The sequence below is a fragment of the Rana temporaria genome, chromosome 6 (assembly GCF_905171775.1).
Source record: "Rana temporaria chromosome 6, aRanTem1.1, whole genome shotgun sequence".
Classification (NCBI taxonomy): Eukaryota; Metazoa; Chordata; class Amphibia; order Anura; family Ranidae; genus Rana; species Rana temporaria.
In genome coordinates, this window is record NC_053494.1 from 118,356,043 (window position 1) to 118,383,308 (window position 27,266).

A 27,266-nucleotide genomic window follows, 5' to 3' on the forward strand; every position below is an offset into this window, starting at 1 on the left:
CTTGGGATCCGCGCTATGGACGAAAGACATCCACAGCGCGGCTCTCAAGTGCCGGGTGGACGTCCTGTTGTTGTTCCCCGTGCGGGCCGCTGGGGGGCGCCGCATCGGGAAAACAACGTGCCCGGCGCATCGCTCGGGAGCCGATACGAGTGCCTGGCGGCCGTGATGTCCGCCAGACACCCGCGATCGTCGGTGAGAGCAGGGACGTGGAGCTCTGTGTGTAAACACAGAGCTCCACGTGCTGTCAGGGAGAGAGGAGACCAATCTGTGTCCCTTTACATATGGAAACAGCATCAGTCACCTCCCCCAGTCAGTCCCCTCCCCCCACACAGTAAGAACACACCCAAGGAATACATTTAACCCCTTCCTCACCCCCTAGTGTTAACCCCTTCACTGCCAGTCACATTTATACAGTAATTAGTGCATTTTTATAGCACTGATCGCTGTATAAATGTGAATGGTCCCAAAATTGTGTCAAAAGTGTCCGATACGTCCGCCGTAATATCGCAGGCCTGACAAAAAATCGCAAATCGCCACCATTACTAGTAAAAAAAAAAAAAAAAATCATAAATCTATCCCCTATTTTGTAAGCGCTATAACTTTTACGCAAACCAATCAATATACGCTTATTGCGATTTTTTTTTTTTTTTAAACGGGATATTATTATAACAAAAAGTAAAAAATATATGTTTTTTTTTTTTTTCAAAATTTTCATTTTTTTTATGTTTATAGCGCAAAAAATAAAAATCGCAGAGGTGATCAAATACCACCAAAAGAAAGCTCTATTTGTGGGGAAAAATGATAAAAATATAATTTGGGTACAGTGTTGTATGACCGCGCAATTGTCATTCAAAATGCGTCAGCGCTGAAAGCTGAAAATTGGTCTGGGCACGAAGGGGGTTTAAGTGCCCAGTAATGAAGTGGTTAAAGCGCGGCACCATCTAGTTTGTCTCGTGCGCAAATGCCATTGTGTTTAACGATGCTTCGGGGGGCCTTTTAAAAATAATGGCACCCACGCGTGTCTGCTAAGATGGCACCCACGCGTGTCTGCTAAGAGCAAAACGGGTGAAACCAGGTGAAAATAAAAGAAAGAAAGCTTAGAAAATGAAAACTAATACAGCAATCTTATCTAATAATTGGTAAGCTGTAATATGTTTGCTTTTGGGTTTAATACCGCTTTAATATGCATCCGACAAGCATGAGATATGCTATTTCCAAATTAGCTGATTAGTGTAGGTCCTTGACCAATTTTGTTTTCTGTGTATATAGGCAGGTTGGATATTGCGAATAAACTTTCACTGCACTAAAATATCTAGAAGTAATATTTCATTTTGTACCATAGTATAATTGGATATCAATGTTTGTGTATCTCTTGCACAATAACATAATCAGCATACTGGAAACTCTGCCAGAATTAAGCTCTCTTTCTGCCTCATTAATGCCTTTGTATAATCTGCAGTGCTGACTGATTCTTTTCCATAAAATAAGGTTAAAAATATGTTGGCAGATACATTTTTTTTATTACAGAATTAAAGGGGGCGTATATAAATTAATTTTATAGAATGTATTTTTTTTTTTCCTGCAGAGTCCACTTTAAATGGTTATTTGTGTAGTATCATATTTGTCATCTGAAGCACACAAATAAAAATCCTTATTGAAAATTGCAAATCTTCCGTATTATCCATGTTTCAATATGGATAACTACAACAAATACAAAACCACTTTGGTCACAGAGCCTGCCCCCCCCCCCCCCCCCCCAAATTCAGTGTTTTTTGAAGATGAGTTGGTTTCACACTTATTGTTATTGAAAGCAGATTTTTATTTTAAATTAAAAACATACTCCTCTGCTCTGTGCAGAGGTTTTGTACAGAGCCGCCCCGATCCTTCTCTTCTTGGTTCCTCTGCATGCGCTCCTGGTCCCTCCCTCCTGCCCTCATAGCAAGCAGCTTGCTATGGGGGCACCCGAGAAGACTCGCTCTCTGTGTGTCCATTCACACTGAGCGGGGCTTGGCCCAGCCACCACTCTTTCCACATTGGCGCACTGGCTGTGATTGACAGTAGTAGGTGCTTCCAATGCTGTCTCAGCCAATGAGGAGACAGAGACCCAGGAGAGCCGCTGCATATCACTGGATTTAGATGGGGCTCAGGTGAGTATGGGGGGAATACATGAAGGTAAAAAATTTGAACTTTTCAAACCACTTTAAATGTGCAACTGTGCTGTGTTTTTTTTTTTTTTTTTCCCCCTTCTGGGGTCAGTTGTTAACCATAACGTGTTTTTGGCGATGGGGCCAACCCAACACAGACTTTAACGTGGACCTTGCAGTTGCAAAGCCATCTTGCGCTGCCTGAGCCGCCTTCTACACAAATCACCTACTGCTATACAGAATTGATACCATGTTGCAGATGAGGAACGTAAAGTGTTACTAAAACTACAACCGTAAAATCGGTGTGTATATGCAGGAAAGCATCCTTTTTATACTCACGGTGGAACCTAAGTGGTTAATCCTCAATTGTGCAAAAAGGCTGTTCGATCCTGTATGCACAGATCCTCTTCTTCCACAGACTCCAAAAGAGGTCCAGATAAGACAGTGTTACTGAAGTCAGGCTGCATATTCTCAGTTTGGTGTGCATTGCTAGATGTGTTTTTTTTTCTTTTCTTGGGAGAGTGCATGTGATTCTGGACAGGGCCAATCGGCCCTGGCCAGACAGAGGATCGGGGTTCCTGGATCCTGATAGGGCAGCCAGTGCAGTGTGAAAACTCCTCCTATAAGCTTTAAACAAGCACCTGATCGTAGTCACAAGACTGCTATATACTGCTGATGAGAAAAGGTATTTAGCAGTTTATAGTTACTAAAATGAATGAATTTCCATGTTCTATTTACTGTGGCAGACCAGGTATAGTGCATGCAGTGTCCTGGGTTTAGTAACACATTTAACTTCTGTTGAGTCTGGTAAATTTGACAAACCGTTCCGTCTCTGCCACATTGTACATTGTGTACACTGTTGGTGGCAACCACAGATTTGTCAATATGATTTGTACACTAAACATGCTTGTAAGGTTTTTTTCTTTCAGGATTGAATGTTAGGGCATGTTGCTCTCCCTGCCAAAGGCAACAGATGACTGATATTCCACAAATTATTTACATTATTGGTAGTGTATGTTAATTCTGCTGAGACACCTACGAATATATATAAATAGCTAGATTCAGGTAGGAGAGCCTAACTTAAGGCAGGCGTAGCGTATCGCATATACGCTACGCCGCCGTAAGTTGGAGAGGCAAGTGCTGTATTCACAAAGCACTTGCGTCCTAAGTTACGGCGGCGCAGCGTAAATGTGCCGGCCTAAGCGCACCTAATTCAAATTGTAAAGAGGTGGGCGTGTTTTATGCTAATGCGCCGTCCGTGGACATATCCCAGTGCGCATGGTCCAAATTACGCCACAAAGACTTATTGGTTTCGATGTGAATGACGCCCAGCCCCATTCACGGCCTTGAGGAAACGACGTAAAAATTCGACGCGGGACCGACGTCCATACTAAACATTGGCTAGGCCAGCTTTTTGTTGGACTAACTTTACGCCTGAAAACGCCTTACGTAAACGGCGTATCTTTACTGCGACGGGCAAGCGTATGTTCGTGAATAGACGTATCTCGCTGATTTACGCATTCTAGGCGTAAATCGGCGTACACGCCCCTAGCGGCCGGCCTAAATAGACAGCTAAAATACGACGGCGCCCGCCGTCGTATCTTAGCTAGATTTAAGTGTATCTCAATTTGAGAATACACTTAAATTTACGATGGCGCAGATTAGAGTTACGACGGTATATCTACTGATACGCCGGCGTAAACCTCTCTGAATCTGGCTAAAAATCTCTACCCTTTAGTTTCACATAAAAAAAAAAGTGCTTTGTACCAAAATCATAATTTTAGTATCATTGTAAATAATAACATATGTTTGTCCACAAAGTCATTTAGGCTGGGTTCACGCCGATACAACAGGACAGTCATAAGACTGTGGATCTGACTTTGCCTTGCGACTTCATGTTCAACTTCAATGAACAGGATCAGACTTTGATCCCGACAATTTCAGGCTCTGAGTCTGGTATGAATCTTAAGGGGAAACACTACGCCAAAATTTAAACAATTGCGTGCGGTCCCCCCCAAGACCATACTAGACCCTTTTTGGTCTAGTATGGATTTTAAGGGGAACCCCCACACCAAAATAAAAGGGCCCCCCCCCCCCCCCAAATCCATACCAGTCCCTTTTCCGAGCACGCTGTCCAGGTCAGGAAAGGGGGGAGCGGAGCGAGCAAGCGACACCCCCATCCACCTCCCCCCCCACATGCCCTCAACATGGCAGGCTTACTTTGGGGCAGTGTGGTCTCTGCGGCCATAGCACACATAGTTATGCAAGCTCTGCTCTCTGCCAATTATTTTACAGACACAGGGCGTGGTCATTCGGTGGCATCATCTGGAGACCCTAACCTTTTGTGAACACTGCACCATCATTCCCCGGGCGGTGACGCTCTGACCTGCAAGGCTGCGAGCTCGGATAAGGCAAGAGAAAGTACATTCGATCATTCGGTCCAGGTTATCCTGTTGCTTACGATCAGCTGAATAAAGAGAGTGGGTAATTGGAACTCTTTGACATCGAGTTCATGTGGAGGGGTACATTTGTGGCACAATGACAGTTGAAGTGTTCTTAAATAAGCCGGCTGTGGATGGCTGCCAGCTTGTGACAGGCTAGAAGTAATTCTGTGGAAGGCCAAGACAGAAGGAGAGCAGCGCCAAGTGCAGCAATTTAAGACATTTGATTCCATAAAAGACCATTGGTAACTCACAAGATGTATGAGATGTCCAGCGCATGTGTGATTAATAATGTGGTTCATCTGCTTGTGGGAAAGATTATCTTCTCACTGGTGAAGAGGCAGCTGATGGGTCCAGGGACGCCAATGGTTCTTAGCGCTTCCAGACACTCAGGATGGCTCATAGACAGCGGTGTATGTTACTTCCAGTTGTGATGTAAACTGCTGTCTGTGAGCCGTCCTGAGTGTCTGGATTAATGCTGCTTTCCGGTTTGTGCTCTGATAAGGGTCTGGTATGGAATTTGGGGGGAACGCTGCACATATAGTTTTTAACATTTTTGATGTGGGGTTCCTCTTCAAGATCCTCAAAGCACAAGTCACACGCCAAAGTCAGATGAGTTATGATGATCTGACTTTGATCCGACTTCAGTGATATTCAACGGGCTGAAGTAGACCCAAAGACATACCAAATTAGTGCAGGAACTTTTTTCAAAGTCTGACCAACTTGTGTTGCAGCAGTTAGGACGGCTCTCATACATACCTCCCAACATTTTGAGATGCGAATGAGGGACACCTACCTACAAACATATGTAGCCATAGGACGCACCCCTGCCACACCCCTTAAAAGGGACATAACCCCCCAAAAAAGGTTGGTTAAATCCACAAGTGCTTTTTTTTTTTTTACTACTAATATTCCTTTATATTGGCTTTTACAATCGACAAATGCAGCAATTTAGAATTTGGATGAAAAGTTTAGCATTAGGAAACACTTTTTGAAACCTAAAGTGCATTTTATATACAACTATATAGATCAGACCAAAATGAGGGACACATGAGGAGGAAAGGGGGACAGAGGGACATTACTCGAAATCAGGGACAGTTGGAAGCTATGCTCAAATGTGCTCCCAAAGTCGGAGCGTGTGTTCAGGTTATCATGTTGCTGACTAGTGAAAGGAGAAGCAGACAGTGATGAGCTCATCTCTCTGGTACTCTGCTTTCTCCTCCTCCTATCGGCATACTTTTGTCAGCACATGAACTGATTGGATCCTTTTGCCTTTTCTTCCTCACTTGCCAGCCCTGCTTTACAGGGAATGCATGAGGCTGATTTACACTGCTTTAATTTAAAATATATTTCGTTTTAGGTTGATGATTACAGGGCCATATAATTTGTCTTTTTTATATTTTTTTAACCATCCTGACTTTACATTGATTTAATCAATTGTATGTAGGTTTCTGCATTTAATCACTTTAAGAACAATTTTATGTGGTTAGCGTATTATGCCAGTTGGCATCAGCCTCTATATATTCATTTATTTTTATCTTGAGACCAGTGAAAATACAAGCATAGCCAGTGACCTTTAACTGTTCCTCTGTAAGGTTTCTGCATATTACGCTACAGGAAAACAATAAATGCTTTTGTGGTCTATCTCACTCACTTGTCATGTACTTGTATTCTATTTGCTTGTTAATATATTTTTCTACTATGTTCTCTCATCTACATTATTAACATTATTAATGCAATCAATGTACAGTATAACATTTGCTTGGGCTTTTGCATTCTTTGGTCTTATGCGTTAATTATATATGTTTGTGGTGCCAAATATATTTGTCATAGAAGGTAAAAATGTGTGCTATGAGTTTTTTTGAGATTAGGCAATGTTGGTTGGTATGCTTGCATCTGAATAGCACAACATCTCCCACTTGAAGTTTCTTTGATACAGAGGTGGCATGCTCTCTGTACCCAATTTCTAATGTGCACTTTTGCTTTGTCTAAATAAAAAAAATGCTTCAACATAAATAGGCATGTTATCCAAATAAAGGATAGCATGATGCTTATGTTTTCTCCTTTTTCCTCTGCATGTCTTGGTCCTTTTCATTATACATGTGTTTCTGTGCACCCCTCATTTACCAGCATCTTGAGAAATAAGTTTACATAGATTAAGACTGCAATAAAGACATAGCATCCTCAGTACCAAAGGATTGGATGCAGCTTTTATTCTGATTAGACAAGCATACTTTAAACTAACCTGTATCTCTACTCTTCATGATGCAGTAATCCACGTCTTTAGATTTGGAAATGTAATGCCGCGTACACATGATCAGTCCATCCGATGAGAACGGACCGATGGACCGTTTTCATCGGTTAACCGATGAAGCCGACTGATGGTCCGTCGCGCCTACTCACCATCACGTTTTAAACTCACGTTTAAAAAAACGATTGTGTCAGAACGCGGTGACGTAAAACACAATGACGTGCTGAAAAGAACGAAGTTCAATGCTTCCAAGCATGCATCGACTTGATTCTGAGCATTCAGATTTTTAACCGATGGTTGTGCCTACCAACGATCAGTTTTTGTCCTATCGGTTAGGAATCCATCGGTTAATTTTAAAACAAGTTGCCTTTTTTTTAACCGATGGTTAACTAACCAATGGCGCCCACACACAATCGGTTTTGACCGATGTAAAACGGTCCATCAGACCATTCTCATCAGTTTAACCGATCGTGTGTACGCGGCATAATATTGACACTCCTTGTGATATCCTGTTTTAGTGAGGTCAGGAAATAGCTACCATCTATATATTATATATTTTTTTTTTTTTATGCTACTATATTGCGGTAAATTTTTATATATCCAGCATTACAGCACAGAGCACTGGTACAGAAAGTGGAAGAGCGCCAGGGTTTGATAACGAAGACCAGTTTTTAGATTTGTATTTTTTGTAGTATGGTATGGTTCCTGTTGGACGTCTAGAAGAGATATTATCTCAACATTTTTCTGAAAAGGTATTCTTTACCTGAAGTTGGATGTATCTTCTTTCCAGTTAAATTGTCTCTTGAAACAAATGCTTCCCTGATAACTGTTTCCCTTGTGCAGTTGTCAGAACATTTTATCTTTAGGGGCTTTTTATTTATGTTTAGCTTGCTCAGCTAAGTTAAAGTTGCACATGCTTCAGTAGATATTTTATCTTAAAGCACAAGACATCTGGGGTTAGGTGGTAAATACTTTTAAAACATAGGGTGCATTATAGTTTGGTAAAACATCCTTGCACTGCACTTTGTGCACTAGTGAGCAGGTCCATTTTAGTTTATTTTGTTGAGCTTTTGTGAACTATGACTAATTGCCCTTACCTTACATTTTTTTTTTTTTTTTAAAGGATCCATCTTTGTTGCTATATAGGTATTCCAATATTAAAAACATGTTTATTGTACTTTTAATTTTGCTGATAAAAAAATAAAAAAAAGTTTTCTGATAAATGAATGTGTCAATATACACTTAGCCAAACTATTCTTAAACTTTCTGTCCATGGGTTATATGTAAAATGGGTACATAAGGTTGACTGTACAGAAAGATATACTTATGTATTTAGCCATACATAATTAGGGCATAGTATTCTTGCGCAAACACATTTTAGACTTGGTACAGCCCCAGCTGTTGGTCAGGTGAACTTATTTAGTCTCTAAATATTTTCACCTTCCTGCTTATTAGCTTGACAATAATTAATCTACAACAAGAAACTTTTTATTATGTGTATAAATAAAGCATCCATGCAATTCCAAGACACACCAACACCAGTATATCCAGTTCTGCCTTCCCAATCCCAGTGTGGTGCCATACTTTACCCTATGTGAAGCATTCCTTTCCCAGACCACTGTCCGTATAATAAATGTCCTCACTAACTGCATGCCGAGCACTGCGACCCCCCCCCCCTCCCATTCACTTTTTGCCTTGTTGGTCTGCTGCCACCCTTGCTGATCACTATAGACCAAGTGGAAGTGTGCTAAGGCATACCAGACAGATGCACTGAACTATATTTCAAGACTACAGCAAAGCCTACAGTAATGTGGCCTGCCATCAGATGGCATATTTGCGTCTTCTTCATGTGGCTTGTATATGTATGTTGGAAAAAGTATGTTCTAAACCAGTAAAAGCAACCAAAACCCTTTGTTCTTTATATATCCCATATAATACTGTATAGTAATGGTAGAATATTTGCATACTCTTCAGTAAATGGAGTAGCAGGGATGGTCCTTTTACAAGCTGGCATACTAAAATATATAACATATAAGCCTTACTTCTTTCATCTCAAGTTGTAGGTTTCAAAGCAAATGTTTGAAATGGGGACAGGCTGCTTATTATCTGTAACCACACCCACCGTATAATTAAAAGGCTGCACTTTCAGCCACATCAAAGCTAATTATTACCTTGCTCACATTGCTATAGACTTTGCTACTAATTGTTGGGCTTGATGCACTGATGTGTGATTGTCCGTTTAAAAATAACATTTAGAAGAAAAATGCCCATGCTTTTCATTTGCTTGCTCTTTAAAGTCTTGGTAACAATGTTTTAAGGCCGGGCACACTTCAGTGAATCAGTCTCGCATTTGCCAAAACATCTGTACACTTAACAATTCCCTTTACCTTTTTTCTTGCTTTTCTGCATTCTAGGATCTCCATCCACCACATATCTGTCTGGCTTCTTAATTCTTGCTCTACATTTACCCCTCTCTAGCTCTCTCTTTAATTCTCTAATATTACTCTTAACTTTCTGGCTCACAGATAGACCACCTGTTCTTTTCTGTGGAATGCTTGTCAGACTGGTAAACAAAAGGGACATGAAGCAGCCAGCAATTGCAAGAAATGTGAGGGTGAAAAAAGTGCTAGGTCAGTACACTTTAATGACCAGTCCTATGAAATTATAGTGTAATCTCTAAGAATACATTTTCAACAGTCACACTTTAAATGTAACTGCTTTTTCTGCTGATAACACAAAACGTAATAGATAAATAAAATCGCCAATTGCTGATGCAGCAAGTCAAGCACATGATACAGGAAATATGTAACTAAATATCCATGTGCAGACACTCAGTGGATTGCTCTGCACTCAGAAACCAAGTTGCCCAAGAGTGCCAGCTTTGTCAGAGTGTGGAAATGGCATATGACATTCAGAAGGCTGCCTGCCATAACTAAATGCATTACAAAACCTGCTGACATCAGCTATGGTGGTTTTAACATTTGAGTCTGGTTTTGAGCCTCTTTTGAACTATATTATGTTATGGCTGCTGATGCCATGCAAGTATTGAACAATGTTTTACTTTAAATAGTTTGAATGGTGAGGCTTGAATACAAATTGTTTTTTTAATGTAGTATAAAAGAAGATATGCTTTTTTCAGTAAAAGTAATATTTTGGGGAATTGGAATGCATTATGTTAGAGCTCCCTCTGCATCAGGACAGAAAAGGATGTCGTAGAGACCATATGTAACCAAACAGGTAAATAGACAGCTGAAGCACATATACATAACGTTCTCACTTGCCAAACGTTTATAAAATAATGCACATTTTTTTGAGTCGCCTGCCAGCCTTTGCCATGTGGCCTCCTGCCAGCCTACAGGGCAAGTAATCTCACTAGAAGCCTTATTTCAACTGTTGGCTTCTATATGCTACAGACTCTACACTACTTGAATTTAATATGATTGTATAAAGGAATACATGAATGAAACAGTGTTTTTCCTTCACAAAATACCACTTGAGTTCTTTAACCACTTAACCCCCGGACCATATTGCTGCCCAAAGACCAGAAGACTTTTTGCGATTCGGGACTGCGCCGCTTTAACTGACAATTGCGCGGTCGTGCGACGTGGCTCCCAAACAAAATTGGCGTCCTTTTTTTCCCACAAATAGAGCTTTCTTTTGGTGGTATTTGATCACCTCTGCGGTTTTTATTTTTTGCGCTATAAACAAAAATAGAGCGACAATTTTGAAAAAAATTAATATTTTTTACATTTTGCTATAATAAATATCCCCCAAAAATATATAAAAAAACTTTTTTTTTCCTCAGTTTAGGCCGATAAGTATTCGTCTACATATTTTTCGTAAAAAAAAATCGCAATAAGCGTTTATTGATTGGTTTGCGCAAAAGTTATAGCGTTTACAAAATAGGGGGTATTTTTATGGTATTTTTATTAATATATTTTTTTACTAGTAATGGCGGCGATCAGCGATTTTTTTTTTTTCCGGTACTGCGACATTATGGCGGACACTTCGGACACTTTTGACACATTTTTGGGACCATTGGCATTTTTATAGCGATCCGTGCTATAAAAATGCATTGGATTACTATAAAAATGCCACTGGCAGTGAAGTGGTTAACACTAGGGGGCGGGGAAGGGGTTAAGTATGTCCCTGTGTGTTCTTACTGTGGGGGGGGGGGGGGGGCCGTACTAGGGGAAACACTGATCCTCGGTTCATACATTGTATGAACCGAAGATCAGCATTTCCCCTGCTGACAGGACCGAGAGCTGTGTGTTTACACACACAGCTCCCGGTCCCCGCTCTGTAACGAGCGATCGCGTGTGCCCGGCGGCGATCGCGCCCGCCGGGCACACGCACGGGAGTCGGGGCGAGCGGGGGCGCGCGCGCCTCCGGCGGCGCGCACGCGCCCCCTAGTGGCGGCTCAAAGAGCCGCCGTATAGCTACGGGCTCTCGCCCAGAAGAGCCGACCTGCCGCCGTATAATGACGGTGCGCGGTCGGCTAGTGGTTAAATGGCATAAATAATATGTCATGACAAAGCTCAAAGCAAAAGAGCTGCCTGTTGTATGTTGGGGTTACTTGGGAACAGCATTTTTCAGGGTACATAATCCTGGTCAGCATATTTAGATTTTCTACTATGAAAAGAAAAAAGTAAATTAGTTCGCTGGTTGCATTCATTGATTTAACAGTGTCTCATGTAAACGACATTCTGAATTTTCATTAGACTGGAGCTAAGCTATAATGGCCCCATTGGAAGATTCCAGGCTATTAATATTTATTAATAATAATAATAATAATAAGAATATTTCTTCTTCTAATAAGAATATTTCGTCTTCTTCTTCTTCTTATTATTATTATTATTATTATTATTATTATTATTATTATTTTCTTTAAAAGATATGAAGGAATTCAAATGGGGTTTATTCATCATGGGTAGTGCAAAACAGAACCAGCACAAGTCCAAAATTATTTTCTGTTTAAGTTCATACAGTGTATATGTGGGCATGTGGAGCCTTTTTGTTCTGAAGTGTACTTGAGCACAGTAAAGAGCATTAGTGGAGGAACATCTGTGGATTGCCATGTCTGGAACTGTACACGTGCTTTAGGCTTGCATTAAAAGACTTTGATCTACAGATGCTATTGCTGCAAGTAAGATGTGTCCTTACCAAGAACAAGTTGTGCTAACGTACAAACCAGTTATCCAGACTGACAATGACCACCCTCCAGTTAGATGCACTTCTACCTAACAGTACACTTTACTAGGCGGTGTCGGTCATAAAAGTAATCTAAGCAGGCTAAAATTTCTGCTATTTTGTGACTCCTAATCCTCACTACATGTTCATTTGCTTGCCAGTGTGATGGTTTGGAAATACCAATGTTTGGATTGTTCACATTTTGCCATAATTTACCTCTGTCAAGAAAAGATGCACATCATCATCAATTTAGACCCATATGATCATACTAAATTTACAAACAAATATAGGAGTCCTATCATTGCTCTTGGCTAGGGTATTTAAAATGTATGTCCAGCCAGAACGCTTTTATATATAGTTTGGGATACAATGGGTAAGGTTTAGAACCCCTGTCAGGGTTTTACTGCTGTCTGGGGCTCCCTGAGCGATTCCCCTCACTTTGTCATGGTGACTGCCATTTCAGCAGACAGGAATTGAGGAAACCCCTTCAACAGGGACACGGGCAGCAATAAAAACAGGGATTCTAGATGTCACGGACAGTAAGTGGGAAGAAATCTTTTAATGGAGCCCTTGCTAGCAGTAAAACCTGACCGTGTGGTTTTCTTGATACTACCAATGTATGTAAAGATACTTGTGTGGAGCCATGGGGTTTATTTGCTAAAGGAAATTCACATTGCAAGGGAATTTTCGCTTGGCTTAGTGAACAAGTAAAACTCTGACTTCCATCACTGAATCGTGTACAAGCAATAATACGCAATTAGGTATTCTTTGCCAAGTTAATTTTTATCGCATACATAGAGCTAGGGGAAAAGTCTCTTGCAGACTGAACAGCCTATTTGCAGTTCGTAAATCAAATCCATAATACACTTTTTGAGCTGGCTACAAATGTGTATGCCACCTTGCCATTTACCTTCCAGGCATTGTAGAGAGGCAAGCCCGTGCCACTCTTTGTTTTGGCAGTTTGGGCCAGGTTTTGCGGAATACAGGCACACAAATGAGCCAGGTATGCGCTGGGCATATGTTAGAGCAGGGAGTCGAGGTTAGTGGCCCCACCATCTCCAAAGGCATCAGTCTGTGCAAGGGAGCTGTTAGGAGCATGTTGCTCTGTACTGTCCATGCGGGGATAGTGAAAAGCCGAACCTGTGAGAATGTAGCAGCAGAGAGCTGCAGGAAAAAAACTTCAGAGCTGAGGAAGGTTCAACGAGCTAAAATAGCCCAAGTCATCACAGCATTGAAAACATATTTTTTACCCAACATTATCAGTAAAATTTACTGGATCATTTTACATCTCTCCATACAAATATATGATTGGTTTCAACCCTACTTCAAGGTAGCTAAGGCATTTTTTCTATAGAACATAAAAAAAGCCCTGTGTGGTTAAGATATATAGGGTCTTTAAAAAGTATTCTTCCCACTTGTCTCTAGTGGGAAGGTTGTATTCCACTTTAAAAGTCTTCAAGTGGTTATTGTGGTATAAGTCAGCAACCTAGGTAATGCCTTTGGTTTGCCAATCCCGAAGTGTGATATTGGAAATGGCCTTAGTGTGTCGATGGGAATGGGGATTTCAGTAAGTTTAGATGAGGGGGACGTAGATCTGCAGAGGTCTCTCCAGGCCATAAGTGAGGCGTGAATGGTTAAGGGGAGATGACTTGGGGGGGGGAAGGGTTTCCACATGTCGAGCAGTAGTAGGGAAGGTAGGTCTTTAGTAGGGCTTAAAGCTTGCTAAATATTGCGTCAAGGAGCGAATGAAGCATTTGTGAACCAAGTTTTGAGTTGGGTAAGTAAGGATGCCCGAAAATAGTCATGCAAATCAGTAAAACCCATACTTCCTGCAGATCTATGTTTGGTTAGGAGGGTTTTGGCACATCCTGGGTCTTTTAGAGTTCCAAGAAAGAAGAAAAGGAGGGCACACCAACCTAGTGCATTACCAATATAAAATGTTTTATTAAAAGTATTTATTTTTCCAGTTTTACGAATACCCATTGTTCTGAGGAGGGCTGCAAGACTATAGACTTTACCTTAACCTAAAGAGTGGATCACACCACCGTGCTTGGCAAAAACACCCAAGCGCAGGAGATTGTTTTGTTGTCTTTTAGAGTTCCATACATACTGTGTAAGGAAAGCATTTTAACGACTTCCATACCATGCACTTACGCATCTTTCCGCCCAAGCCAATTTTCAGCTTTTAGCACTGTCGCAATTTGAATGACAATTGCGCAGTCGTGCTACACTGTACCCAAATGAAATTTGTATCATTTTGTTCCCACAAATAGAGCTTTATTTTGGTGGTATTTGATCACCTCTGCGATTTTTTTATTTTTTGCGGAACAACTAAAAAAAAGACCGAAATTTTTGAAAATTACGTTTTTATTTTTTTTCTAAATATTTTTTTTGTAAATAAGTAAGTTTTCTTCTTCAATTATGGGCACTGATATGGCAGCACTGGTGGGCACCGATGAGGTGGCACTGGTGGGCGGCGCTGGTATGCTGCACCAATGGGCCCTCATAGGCGGCACCGATGGGCCCTCATAGGCGGCACCGATGGGCCCTCATAGGCGGCACTCATGGGCACTCTTTGGTGGCACTCATGGGCACTTATAGGTGGGCACTGGGCATAGATGGGCACTAAGAGGTGGCACTGATGGACACTGGGTGACACAGGGGTGGTACTGATGGCATTGTTGGGCAGTCAGTGCCCATGTTGCCAGTCAGTGCCCATTTGTGGGCACTGATTGGCATCGATTGCATTTAAAAAAAAAACATTTTTTATATATCTATTTGTGCTCTATTGAGCACTGGGGGGCACTCCCTGGTGGTCCAGTGTGGGGATCCGAGGGGGGGCTGCGCTGAAACAATCAGCGCGAACCCCCCCTGTCAGGAGAGCCGCCGATCGGCTCTCCTCTACTCGCACTGATAGGCGGCGCTGGTATGCTGCACTGATGGGCACTCATAGGCGGCATTGATGGGCACCGATGGGCACTCATAGGCTGCACTGATGGGCACTCATAGGCGGCACTCATGGGCACTTGTGGGTGGCACAGATGGGCACTGATAGGTGGGAACTGGGCACTGATGGACACTGGGTGACACGGGTGGTACTGATGGCATTGCTGGGCACAGTCAGTGCCCATGTTGCCAGTCAGTGCCCATTTGTGGGCACTGATTGGCATCGATTGCATTTAAAAAAAATGTTTTATATATCTATTTGTGCTCTATTGAGCACTGGGGGGCACTCCCTGGTGGTCCAGTGTGGGGATCCGAGGGGGGGCTGTCAGAGCCGCCGATCGGCTCTCCTCTACTCGCGTCTGTCAGACGTGAGTGAGGAAGAGCCGGTCAACTGCTCTTCCTGTTTACATCGTGATCAGCCATGATTGGACTTCAACCTTCGTGATAGGCTCATTTAAGGTCAGTAATTGTGCTTGTGTCAGTGATGGGAGGTCGATATCTGTTGGGAAGGATTGAATGTTGTCTTCAGTAGGTTGGGGAGTGCTAGGGTTGTTTTTAATATTGTATAAAGAGGAATAATGTGAAGCAAAAGCGTCTGCAATATCCTTAGGATTAAATATTTTACTCTTATCAGCTTGTTTGCTAGGACAGCACTCGGTTTGACTTTATTTTGAATCTCCAAGGATTTGATATCCTTTAGCAATAGGTCCAATTTCAGTGTTCTTTGTTTTTTAATTCTTGAGCTGGTTTGTAATAGGATACCCCTGATAAAAGCCTTATGGGCGCACCATAAGATCGTGAGGTCAGACACTGAGTTAGTGTTCAATGCAAAGTACTCCTTTAGTTGGTCAGTTAAGGAGGTCACATGAGTGGGAGTCTGAAACAAGCTAGCATTGGCTCTCCATATATAAGCCATACTAGGAGCATTCACCTCCATCTCTGTGATGGAGACAGGAGCGTGGTCAGACCGCAAAATGTCATGAATGGTGGAGGAGGATACTGCCTGTAACAAAATTTTGTCTACAACAATCGTATCAATACGAGAATACGAATTGTGTCTAGAGGAGTGAAAGGTGTAATCACGCTCGTTAGAGTGTTGACACCTCCAGACATCGTACAGATCTTTTGCATGGAAAGTAGACTAGTGTGTGGGTAGGGGCCACTTGTATTTAGTGGTGGTGTCCATAGTATAGTCCGTTGTGAGGTTATAGTCTTCACAGATGATTAAAGATCCCTTCCTGACTTCCTGAAATTGTGTTGAGCAACCTTCTAAGAAATCTTAATTGGTGCGAGTTGGGTACGTATTAGCCAACTATAGTATAAGTTCAGTTTTTAAAGTCCCCGACCGAGATTAACCACTTCCCGCCCAAGGACGTCATATGACGTCCTGGACTTTCAGTGGGGATATCTGAAAGATACCTGCAGCTACAGGCATCATTCAGATATCCATCTCTTCAGCTGGCGATTTGGTCCTCCATTAATTCCGGATATGTGCTCACCTTGTCCCTGCTGGGATCTGATGTCATGCAGGGTTTAGACTTGGCTGGGCTGCGGGACAATGGTGTAGAAGCCACCGGTGATCGTCAGTGGGAGTGTCCCTGTGAGCCCGGGTTTGGTGTCGCAGAGCTGGAGGCCGCTCAAGGAGGCTGGAGAGGCGCCGCCAGCGCCATCTTGGATCAGGCTGCGGGCCGTCGGCGGGAAGAAATGTGGCAGCTTCTGTAGCTGGTATGATCCTTTCTGCTTGTGAGGCATCCCGGTGTGATGGCCGGCACTTTAGAGGTCACCTGGAGCAAAGAGGGCCAATCAGGATCACCTTGACACGCTTGGATTACAGTGACTGGCACGGAGCTACCTGCTCATGCGTCCATGCAGTAGCTTAGTAGTCACGCACCCCCTCGTTTTCAGATATTTATTTGTAAAAAAAAAAAAAGTGTGGTATGCATTTGTATTTGGGCCCCCTTGAGTCAATACTTTGCAGAATTTACTTTTTGCTGCACACCTAGAGTTACATTTTTGCCCATCCTTTGCAAAAAAGCTCAAGCTCTGTCAAATTGGATGGAGAGCATCTGTAAACGGCAATTTTTTGAGTCTTGCCACAGATTCTCAATTGGCTTTAGGTGTGGACTTTGACTGGGCCATTGTAAAACATGAATATTCTTTGATCTAAACCATTTAATTGTAACTCTAGCTGTATGTTTAGGGCCGTTGTCTTGCTGGAAGTTTGTCTTGCTGCCCCATTCTCAAATCTTTTGCAGACTCTAATGCAGAGTACACACGATTGGAAATTCCGACAAGAAATGTTCGATGCAAGCTTTTTGTCGGAAATTCCGACCGTGTGTTAGGCTCCATCGGACATTTGCTGTCAGAATTTCCGACAAGAGAAATTTGAGAGCTGGTTCTCAATTTTTCCGACAGCAAAAGTTCTTGTCGGAAATTCCGATCCTCTGTATGCAATTCTGACGCACAAAAATCCTACGCATGCTCGGAATCATTGAACTTCATTTTTCTCGGCTCGGCGTACTGTGGCAAGTCACCGCGTTCTTGACGTTCGGAATTTCCGACAATTTTTGTGTGACCGTGTGTATGCAAGACGAGTTTGAGCCAAAATTCCATCAGGAAAAAATCCACGGTTTTGTTGTCGGAATTTCCGATCGTGTGTACGCGGCATAACAGGTTTTCTTCTAAAATTGCCCTATATTTTGCTCCATCCATCTTCCCATCAACTCTGACCCTGCTGAAGAAAAGCATCCCCACATGATGTGTTCAGGGTGATGTGTAGTGTTAGTCTTCTGCCACACATAGCATTTTGTTTTGAGGCCAAAAGTTCAATTTTGGTCTCGTCTGATTAGAGCACCTTCTTCCACATGTTTGCTGTGTCCCCCACATGGCTTCTCACAAGCTGCAAACAGGCTTTTTTTGGCTTTATTTCAACAATGGCTTTCCTCTTGCATCTCTTCCATAAAGACCAGATTTGTGGAGTGCATGACTAATAGTTGTCCTGTGGACAGATTCTCCTACCTGAGCTGTGGATTTCTGCCATGGGCCTCTTGGCTGCTTCTCTAAATAATGCTCTCCCTGCCCAGCCTGTCAGTTTAGGTGGACAGCCATATCTTGGTAGGTTTGCACTTGTGCTAACTTTTTTGGATTATGGATTGAACAGTGCTCCGTGAGATGTTCAAAGCTTGGAATATTTTTTTATAACTTAACCCTGCTTTAAACTTCTCCGTGACTTTATCCCTGGCCTGCCTGGTGTGTCCCTTAGCCTTTGTGATGCTGTTTGCTCACTAAAGTTCTCTAACAAACCTGAGGGCTTTGAAAGAGCTCTATTTATAATAGGTAGACTCTTTTTCCAATTTGTTGATTTATAAAGGCAATTGATCCCACTATATTTTAGTTGTGGGGCTCAGAGTAAAGGGGGCTGAATACAAATGCACACCGCACTTCAACTATTTGTAAAACATTTAGAAAACCATTTATAATTTTCCTTCCACTTCACAATTATGTGCCACGTTGTGTTGGTCTATCCCAATAAAATACATTTACATTTTTCGATGTAACATCACAAAATGTGGAAAATTTGAAGGGGCATGAATACTTTTTCAAAGCACTGTACATAAGTCAAATGTAAATAGCACTTTCTTAAAACCAAATCCTTGTTGGTTGCATCATAATGGGTATAAACCAAGGATGAAAGTTTACAGCCACTCTGCACTTGTTTACTGTGGAATGAAAGTTGCACTTTTGGTCCTTCTCCTCATACATTCTACTAAAGCGTGATCATTGTGAAATTCTTTCTACATTTCCTCATTTATTCTCTTGCTCATTTCCTTAGCATGCAAACATCATTGTTGGTATGACAGTGGAGCCCTTTTGTTAGCATTATCGAGAAGAGACAAACTGTCACTTAACCATTTGCTGACTGCGCACTGTAACTTTACGGCTAAAGTGTGGGCCGGCTGCGCAGAATCATGTACAGCATCTCACAAAAAAGTACACCCCTCACTTTTTGTAAATATTTTATTAGATCTTTTCATGTGACGACACTGAAGAAATTACACTTTGCTACAATGTAAAGTAGTTGGTGTGCATCTTGTATGACAGTGTAAATTTGCGGCCCCCTCAAAATAACGCAACACACAGCCAAATAATGTCTAAACCGCTGGCAAAAAAAGTGAGTACACCCCTAAGTGAAAATGTCAAAATTGGGCCCAAAGTGTCAATATTTTGTGTTTTTGTGTAAAAAAAAAAGAATATATATTTTATTTTCCAGCACGGCCTTACCCCTCCTGGGCATGGAGTTCACCAGAGCTTCACAGGTTGCCACTGGAGTCCTCTTCTACTCCTCCATGATGGCATCACAAAACTGGTGAATGTTAGAGACCTTGCGCTCCTTCACCTTCCATTTGAGTCTGCCCCACAGATTCTCAATAGGGTTTAGGTCTGTAGACATGCTTGGTCAGTCCATCACCTTTACCCTCAGCTTCTTTAGCAAGGCAGTGGCCGTCTTGGAGGTGTGTTTGGTGTCGTTATGTTGGAATACTACCCTGCAGCCCAGTCTCCAAAGGGAGTGGCTCATGCTCTGCTTCAGTATGTCGCAGTACATGTTGACATTCATGGTTCCCTTAATGAACTGTAGCTCCCTAGTGTCAGCAGCACTCTTGCATCCCCAGACCATGACACTTTCACCATCATGCTTGACTATAGGCATCACGGCTCTGGTGGATATTGGAGGCCTTGCGCTCCTCCGCATTCTGTTTTGAGGATGCCCCACAGATGCTCAATAGGGTTTAGGTTGGGAGACCTGTTTGGCCAGTCCATCACCTTTACCCTCAGCTTCGTTAGCAAGGCAGTGGTCGTCTTGGAGGTGTGGTTCTCTCAATGAACTGTAGCTCCCCAGTGCCGGAAGCACTCATGTAGCCCCAGACTATGACACTCCCACCACCATGCTTGACTGTAGGCAAGACATACTTGTCTTTGTACTCCTCACCTGGTTGCCGCCAAAACACGCTTGACACCATCTGAACCAAATAAGTTTATCTTGGTCTTATCAGACTACAGGACATGGTTCCAGTAATCCATGTCCTTAGTCTGCTTGTCTTCAGCAAACTGCAGGTTTTTTTTTCTTCATGTTTAGAAAACTCTTGCTTCTGGGACAACAGCCATGCAGACCAATTTGATGCAGTGTGCGACGTATGGTCTGGGCAATGACAAGCTAACCTCTCACCTTCAACCTCTGCAGCAATGCTGGCAGCACTTATACATCTATTTTCCCAAAGACAACATCTGGATAAGACACTGAGCACATGCACTCAACCTCTTTGGTTGACCATGGCGAGGCCTGTTCTGAGTGGAACCTGTCCTCTTAAACCGCTGTATGGTCTTGGCCATGTGCTTCATCTTTATGTTGAGCAACAATTAATTTTTTTCAGATTCTCAGAGTTTTGCCATGAGGTGCCATGTTGAACTTTCAGTGACCAGTATGAGAGAGTAAGAGCGATGACACAGATTTTAACGCACCTGCTCCCCATTCACACCTGTGAACTTGTAACACTGTCACATGACACCAGGGAGGGAAAATGGCTAATTGTCCCCAATTTGGACATTTTCACTTAGGGGTGTACTCACTTTTGTTGCCAGCAGTTTAGACATTAATGGCTGTGTTATTTTGAGGGGACAACTAACTGTACACGTATTTTACATTTACTGTCATTTCTTCAGTGTTGTCACATGAAAAGATATAACATATTTACAAAAATGTGAGGTTTGTACTGTATAGATACCGTATATATACATGATTCTGCATTTCCAAGTAGGAGACTAGCCGGAACACCAGGGATTTCACATAAAGGAAGCAATACAAAGAAAAGTGGATACTGTGTCATACATGGTACATATCAGGACTATGAAGTGTTGGGGTAACAAGTGCTTTGTGGTTAAGCTGTAGAACATGTTCACTATTTTATAATGGTACATTGGCATCACCATAGTCCAGTACAAATAAATGCTTAAATGGAAGTCCACAGTTAACATTAACATAAATTAGTGGAAAATGGTCATTGAGCCCCTGTACAGTTGCATAAACATGTCTAGTGACAAACCTGCACACATACAAGAATATTAACTTAACTGATATACCATAAGTATGCTGGTTGATTTGTGTGATACACAAGATACAATGTCGGATAAATAATCGGCTCGGACTGTGTAATAAGTCTCACATGTGGTATTGCCATACTCAGCAGGAGTAGCAGACTGTGTTTTGGGGTATAATTCTAAGTATTTCCATACTGTGTGTGAGAGAGATCTTCTAAAATTGCCAACTTTGTGTAAAAAAAAAAAAGACACCATGTCTCTTAAATACCTTGGGGTGTTCTTCAAAATGTGGTCATTTTGTAGGTATTTCCACTGTCCTGGTGCTCCAGGACCTCCAAAAATATAGGTAGTCAGGAAGTTAGATATGTAATTTTTGCCCCTAAGATGCCTGAAGGTGCTTCCTTGGATTTTGAAAAATTCTCACAAGTGTGCACCAAACTCGGGAGAAGTAGTAGAATGTATTTTGGGGTATAATTTTAAGTATGCCTATGTGTGTTTTAGTAATCTCTTCTTGAGTGATGACTTTGTTATAAACAATGCATTTTAATTTTATTTCCTGCATTTTCCAAAAACCTGTGGTGAAAAATTAAATTTTCAAAAGACTCGCTTTACCTTTCAGAAAATACCTTGGAGTGTTTGTTTTACAAAATAGGGTAATTTTGTGGGTGTTTCCACTGTCCTGCTGCTCCAGGGCTTTCAACAATGTGAATGTGTTACTACTTTAACCAGCTCCTGCCCACCATATAGACAAATGACAGTGTGTGGGGTGCTCTCTTGTTCTGGGACAATGTCATATTACGTCGTCCCAGCTATGTCGTGGTTCTTTACATGTGATCAGCTGTGATGGGACACATGGGTAAACAACGGAATGCTGGTTATCAGCTCTCTTAGCCTCACACTGACAGTGTGAGGAAAGCTGATCGACAGCATTTCCTCCCAGGGGAGACCTGTACAGATAATCAGTGAAGCCCCAACAGTGCCCATCAGTGCTGCATATTGGTGCTGTCTCATCAGCGCACACCAGTGAAGGAGAAAAACTACTTATTTACAAAATTGTCTGACAAACTAAAATGTAAAAAAAAAAAAACAGCAGTGATTAAATATCACCAAAAGATGGCTCTATTTGTGTGAAAATGATAAAAATGTTATTGGAGTACAGCGTTGCATGACGAAATTGTCATTCAAATTGTGACATTGTTGAAAATTTATTGAAGCGGTTAAAGTAGTAACATGGATAGTAACTCTTCCTTGGTGGTTAATATTATACAGAATATATAGTGCCAACAGTTTGCGCAGCGCTTTACAACTTGAGGGCAGACAGTACAGTTACAATACAATTCAACACAGGCAGAATCTGAGGGCCTGCTTGTTATTGCTTTTTAGAAGGGAGAGTCAGGTGAAACAAAAGGTAATAACTGTGGGGGATAAACTGATGGAGAAAATGAAAATGCAGTTTTTAGGTGTTGGTAAAATGGGCTTCTCTGTAGAGGTCGGTTTTCAAGGCTTGTCTAAAGGCTAATGGAGTAGGAAATGATCGGAAAGGTTTGGGTAAGGCGTTCCATAGGCTTGGAGAGGCTCTGGAAAAGTGGAGGTGATCAAAGAAGGAGGTGACAAGGGAGCTAGAGAGCAAGGAGGTCTTGAGAGGAATGAAGAGAATGATTAGGTTGGTATTTTGAGACTAGGCTAGTGTTTGTAGCTGGATGCTAAATTGTGGATGGCTTTGAAAGTTGTCATGGTTGAGCCATGAATGGTCCCTGTGGGGAAAAGGAATGTCATTTGTTTTCCATACGGAGTTCCTTAGAACACTTTAGTAAACTGAAAAAACATGTTTTAAAATAATCTTGGCTTTGGTTTGTAAAAGGAGCCTAATGCATCAGATTGTCTATCATGACGAGCTGGATAAAAAAAAAACCCATAAAAAAAACTCCATTAAAAGATAAAATGATAAAACCAGCTTTTCCTGCAATATTCAAATTTTAGTTCAGAAAATTCCCCCCACGTTCCTTTTTCTGCCACGAAGATGACCTCAGATGGCCAGCAACATCCAACTCACTTCTGAGCCCAGGTCATATTATATTGGATCTGCCCCCAACCTGTGATTGGACAATGACGGGAGAAGCAGCACAGTGATGAGTCATTTCTTTCAGTTTGCTTTCTCCTCCAATTTAGCATGCTTCTTATCAGCGCATTCATCGATTTGTGCTGCTTATTCCTCTTGCACTCTTAATACTGCTTTACGCGGACTGCAGGAGGCTGATATCAGGTCAAATTCAGGTACACACCATTATTTCATTTGTAAAATATACTTAATGTGTTAATGATTACAGAGCTGCATTAATTTAGGTCTCTTGTATCAACCTGGGGTTTAACTTTATTTTTTTGAATATTCGTCCACTTGTACCATTAGTTTTGTGAACTAAATCTGAATTTAAGCACTACTACTATTATTACTTTAAACTCGACTATGATCTGATTTCAGTTTAAATATGCTCAAAACAGAAAATTTGAAACCAAAAACAAAGTAATAATTATCGGATTCTTTTATGATGCACTCACCCTGCCACTTTGAACTGTCCCAAGCACAGTTCCCCCTTAGGGCTGGTTTGTGTCGTGTGACTGCTCTGTACCATGCTTGGGATTGGTTAAATGTACTACTCCTGGAGCTACTTGGAAGAGGTGGTCCTGAGCACAATTCACTTGTGAAAACCGTGCCAAATTACAGAACTCTCCATAGATCCCAATGTACAGAATCACTGATCCCTGCTTTACAGTCCAGTGGGGGGAGTGGGAAAGTGGAAAAAATTTCCATGTATGGGCATACATGTGATTACTGCCAGCGGTTATTGCACATATTATGAAAATAGCCCCACAGGGGAGGTATTTCCCCATTAATGCTGAATGTGTTGATGGCAAAATCTAGCAATTTTTTTTCTTTTGCTTCCACCACAAAAGAAAATCTAGTCTTCGATGGCCTGCTTTAGAAAGATATACTGTAACCAACCACTGACAAGAGACTTTGGGAGGGAAGCAAACAGGAGGTTGTAGATAGCTGGAGGTCATGGACACAAATAACACATTAATTATCTATTTGTTTTAGACATTCATATACAGTAGTATTTTAAATTGAAACACCGGGAAAATGACTTTATAGTTTTAGATAAGGGGAGACTAACTGGGCAGACTCTTGCACTACATAGTGGATTAATGTCTTTCTTAAAGGATTGGGGAGAAACTTTTCAGAATATAGGTTACTGTAGATAAATATTTCAGATTATTATCTTTGAAACTTCAGTGAAGGTCATATTATTTGAAAGTAGAATTCCAGGCACTATGGGCCAGATTCACAGAGCAGGTACGCCGGCGTATCTACTGATACGCCGGCGTACTTTCAAATTTCCTGCGTCGTGTCTTTAGTTTGAATCCTCAAACCAAGATACGACGGCATTTGGGTAAGATCCGACGAGCATACGGCTTCGTACGCCTTCGGATCTTAGGTGCAATACTTCGGCGCCCGCTGGGTGGAGTTCGCGTTGTTTTCCCGCATCGGGTATGCAAATTAGCGTTTTGCGACAATCCACGAACGTACGCGCGGCCGTCGCATTTTCTATAGTCGGCTTTTTCTGGCGTATAGTTAAAGCTGGTATTTTGCGGTGTATAGATAGACTTGCCATGTTAAGTATGGCCGTCGTTCCCGCGTCAAAATTTGAATTTTTTTTTTTTTGCGTAAGTCGTCTGTGAATAGGGATGGACGTAACTCACGTCTAAGTTAAAAAAAATGACGTTGTTGCGACATCATTTCGCGCAAAGCACGGCGGGAAATTTCTGGACGACGCATGGGCAGTTCATTCGGCGCGGGGACGCGCTTCATTTAAATGAAATTTGAATTCCGCCGCCAGAAATACACTACGCCGCCGTAGCTTACGGCGCGAAATCGTTGAGGATTCGAAATTACGCCAAGTAAGGTACGCCGGCGTAGCGTATCTCTGATACGCTGCGCGGATCCAATTCTCTCTGGATCTGGCCCTATAACTGTATAGAGTGAACAAGAATTGGCTCATTACTGCTATACATATCCCCCTGGGAATATTTGGCACACAAGAATATGAAGCAACATGTTCCCAAAGGAGATACGGATGACAGGAAAAACCTGATGGAGGTTTCAACCATCCTTTTTTCTTTTCTTTTTTTTTTACAGCCGTTTTAGGACTTGTTCACACTACATGTGATGACTGGTGTTTTCCTGCATCTGATCAATGCCAGTCACTGCTAGGGCACACAGTTTTCTATGTGCCCTGTTAACACTTGCCATGGAGCCCCTAAGGGCCGAGCACTGCAAAGACTCCATGGACTGTCTGTTTTTAATCCCTTTAGCCGAGCTGCTGTGCATAGAGATTTTTTGTTTTGTTTTATTACTTCAGGTATTTGTACAGCGTCATCAATTTCCGCAGTGCTTTACATATATATGGTACATTTACATCAGTCCCTGTCCTCAAGAACTTAAAATCTAAGGTCCCTAACCCACATTCATACATACTAGGACCAGTTTAGACTGGAGCCAATACTCTTTTGGCATGTCTTTGGCATGTGGGAGGAAACTGGAGTACTCTGGGAAGAAACCCACGCAGGCAGAGAGGGAGAACATACAAAATTCAGCCAGGTAGTGCTGTGGTAGGGACTGGAACCAATAATCCTAGACGGAAGTGCCAATAACTTGGCCACTTTTGACAATTCTAAAAAGTCTTTTAGACCCCCGATCCCTCCATCCGTCACCTTGTGACAGCAATAAAAGTGATCAAAATGTAAAAAAAAAAAAAATTAAAATTTTAATATTATAAAAATAAAATAAATAAGATTTTTTTTTAAAAAAATTTAAAGCACCCCCTCCCGCGAGCTCGCGCAACAAAGAAAACGCATACGGAAGTCGCGCCCACATATAAAAATTGTGTTCAAATCACACATGTGAGGTATCGCCGCGATTGTCAGAGCAAGAGCAATAATTCTAGAACTAGACCTCCTCTAACTCTAACCTGGTAACTGTAGTTTGTCACCATTCCATGAGTGCGTGCAATTATAAAGAGTGACATGGTTGGTATCTATTTACTTGGCGTAACATTATCTTTCACATTATACAAAAAATTTGGGCTAACTTTACTTTTTCATTTTTTTTAATTGATGAAAGTACATTTTTCCCAAAAAGTTGCGTTTAAAACACCGCCGCACAAATACCGTCCGACATAAAATACTGCAACAATCGCCATTTTATTCTGTAGATTATCTGCTTAAAAAAAAATGTGTTTGGGGGTTCTAAGTATTTTTCTAGCAAAAAATATGGATTTTAACTTGTAAACACCAAATGTCAGAAATAGGCTTAGTCATGAAAGGGTTAATATTCCTGGCTATGCTTTCTTTCAGAAAGACGGGGTAAAACGGGGGGATGGTGGTGTCTGTCTCTGTGAGAAGTGATCTCAAAGCGAGTGTGAAAGAGGACTTGTTGGAGTTGCAGAGTGTTATGAGGCTGAAGCATTATGGGTGGAACTATACATGGGTGTGCATACTACAAAGGTTATCATTGGAGTTTGTTATAGACCTCCCGGTAGTAATGAGGGGGTGGAGACTTGGCTCCCTGCATACATAGGACTGGGACAGTGATAATAGGGCATTTTAACTAGCCAGTAATTGACTGGAGTAATAGCACTGCTGGGATAGTTAAAAGGCAAAAAATGTATTAACCTATTACAAGACAATTTTATGGTCCAGTTTGAGGCCCCGACTTGGAATGGCGCTCTGCTATGGTAATCTAGCAGTGACCATAACATGATTTTCATTTAATGTTATCTGTAAGCAACAAATTCTGGAACTATATAAAAACTCAAATTTTTAAGAGGGCTAAATTTCCAACGATGAGGGCTGCGACTGGGAGGGAATATTGACGTCGATGAACACAAGAAATGGGAATTCTTCAAAAAGACTGTATGCAAACCCACTGCAAATTATATTCCAATGGGCAATAAGTTTGAAAGGTTACAAATAAAACCTATGTGGCTCACAATGTTAAAAAAGCTATAAGTAATAAAAAAGCTTTTAAAAAATATTTAAACAATGTTGTTCCTTAATTTTTATGTTACAAAGCATATAACAGAATTATGTAAAAAGAAAATCAAGGATGCAACACAAAACAAACGACCGATTGCAAAAGAGTAG

At 41.7% G+C, this 27,266-nt stretch overlaps 1 protein-coding gene across 26 annotated transcripts in view; it reads left to right on the forward strand.

Annotated features, from left to right (window-relative positions):
- The window catches only part of ABI2 (abl interactor 2), a 157,080-nt gene that overhangs the window by 117,213 nt on the left and 12,601 nt on the right, over window positions 1-27,266 (forward strand). For 13 of the 26 annotated variants that reach the window (XM_040357254.1, XM_040357259.1, XM_040357260.1 and 10 more), the window contains one exon: window positions 9,362-9,466. The exons of the other annotated variants lie outside the window; for them this stretch is intronic. In XM_040357254.1, coding sequence (XP_040213188.1) covers window positions 9,362-9,466 — 105 coding nt within the window. The remainder of the gene's footprint in view (window positions 1-9,361; window positions 9,467-27,266) is intronic. 26 annotated transcript variants of the gene reach the window in all.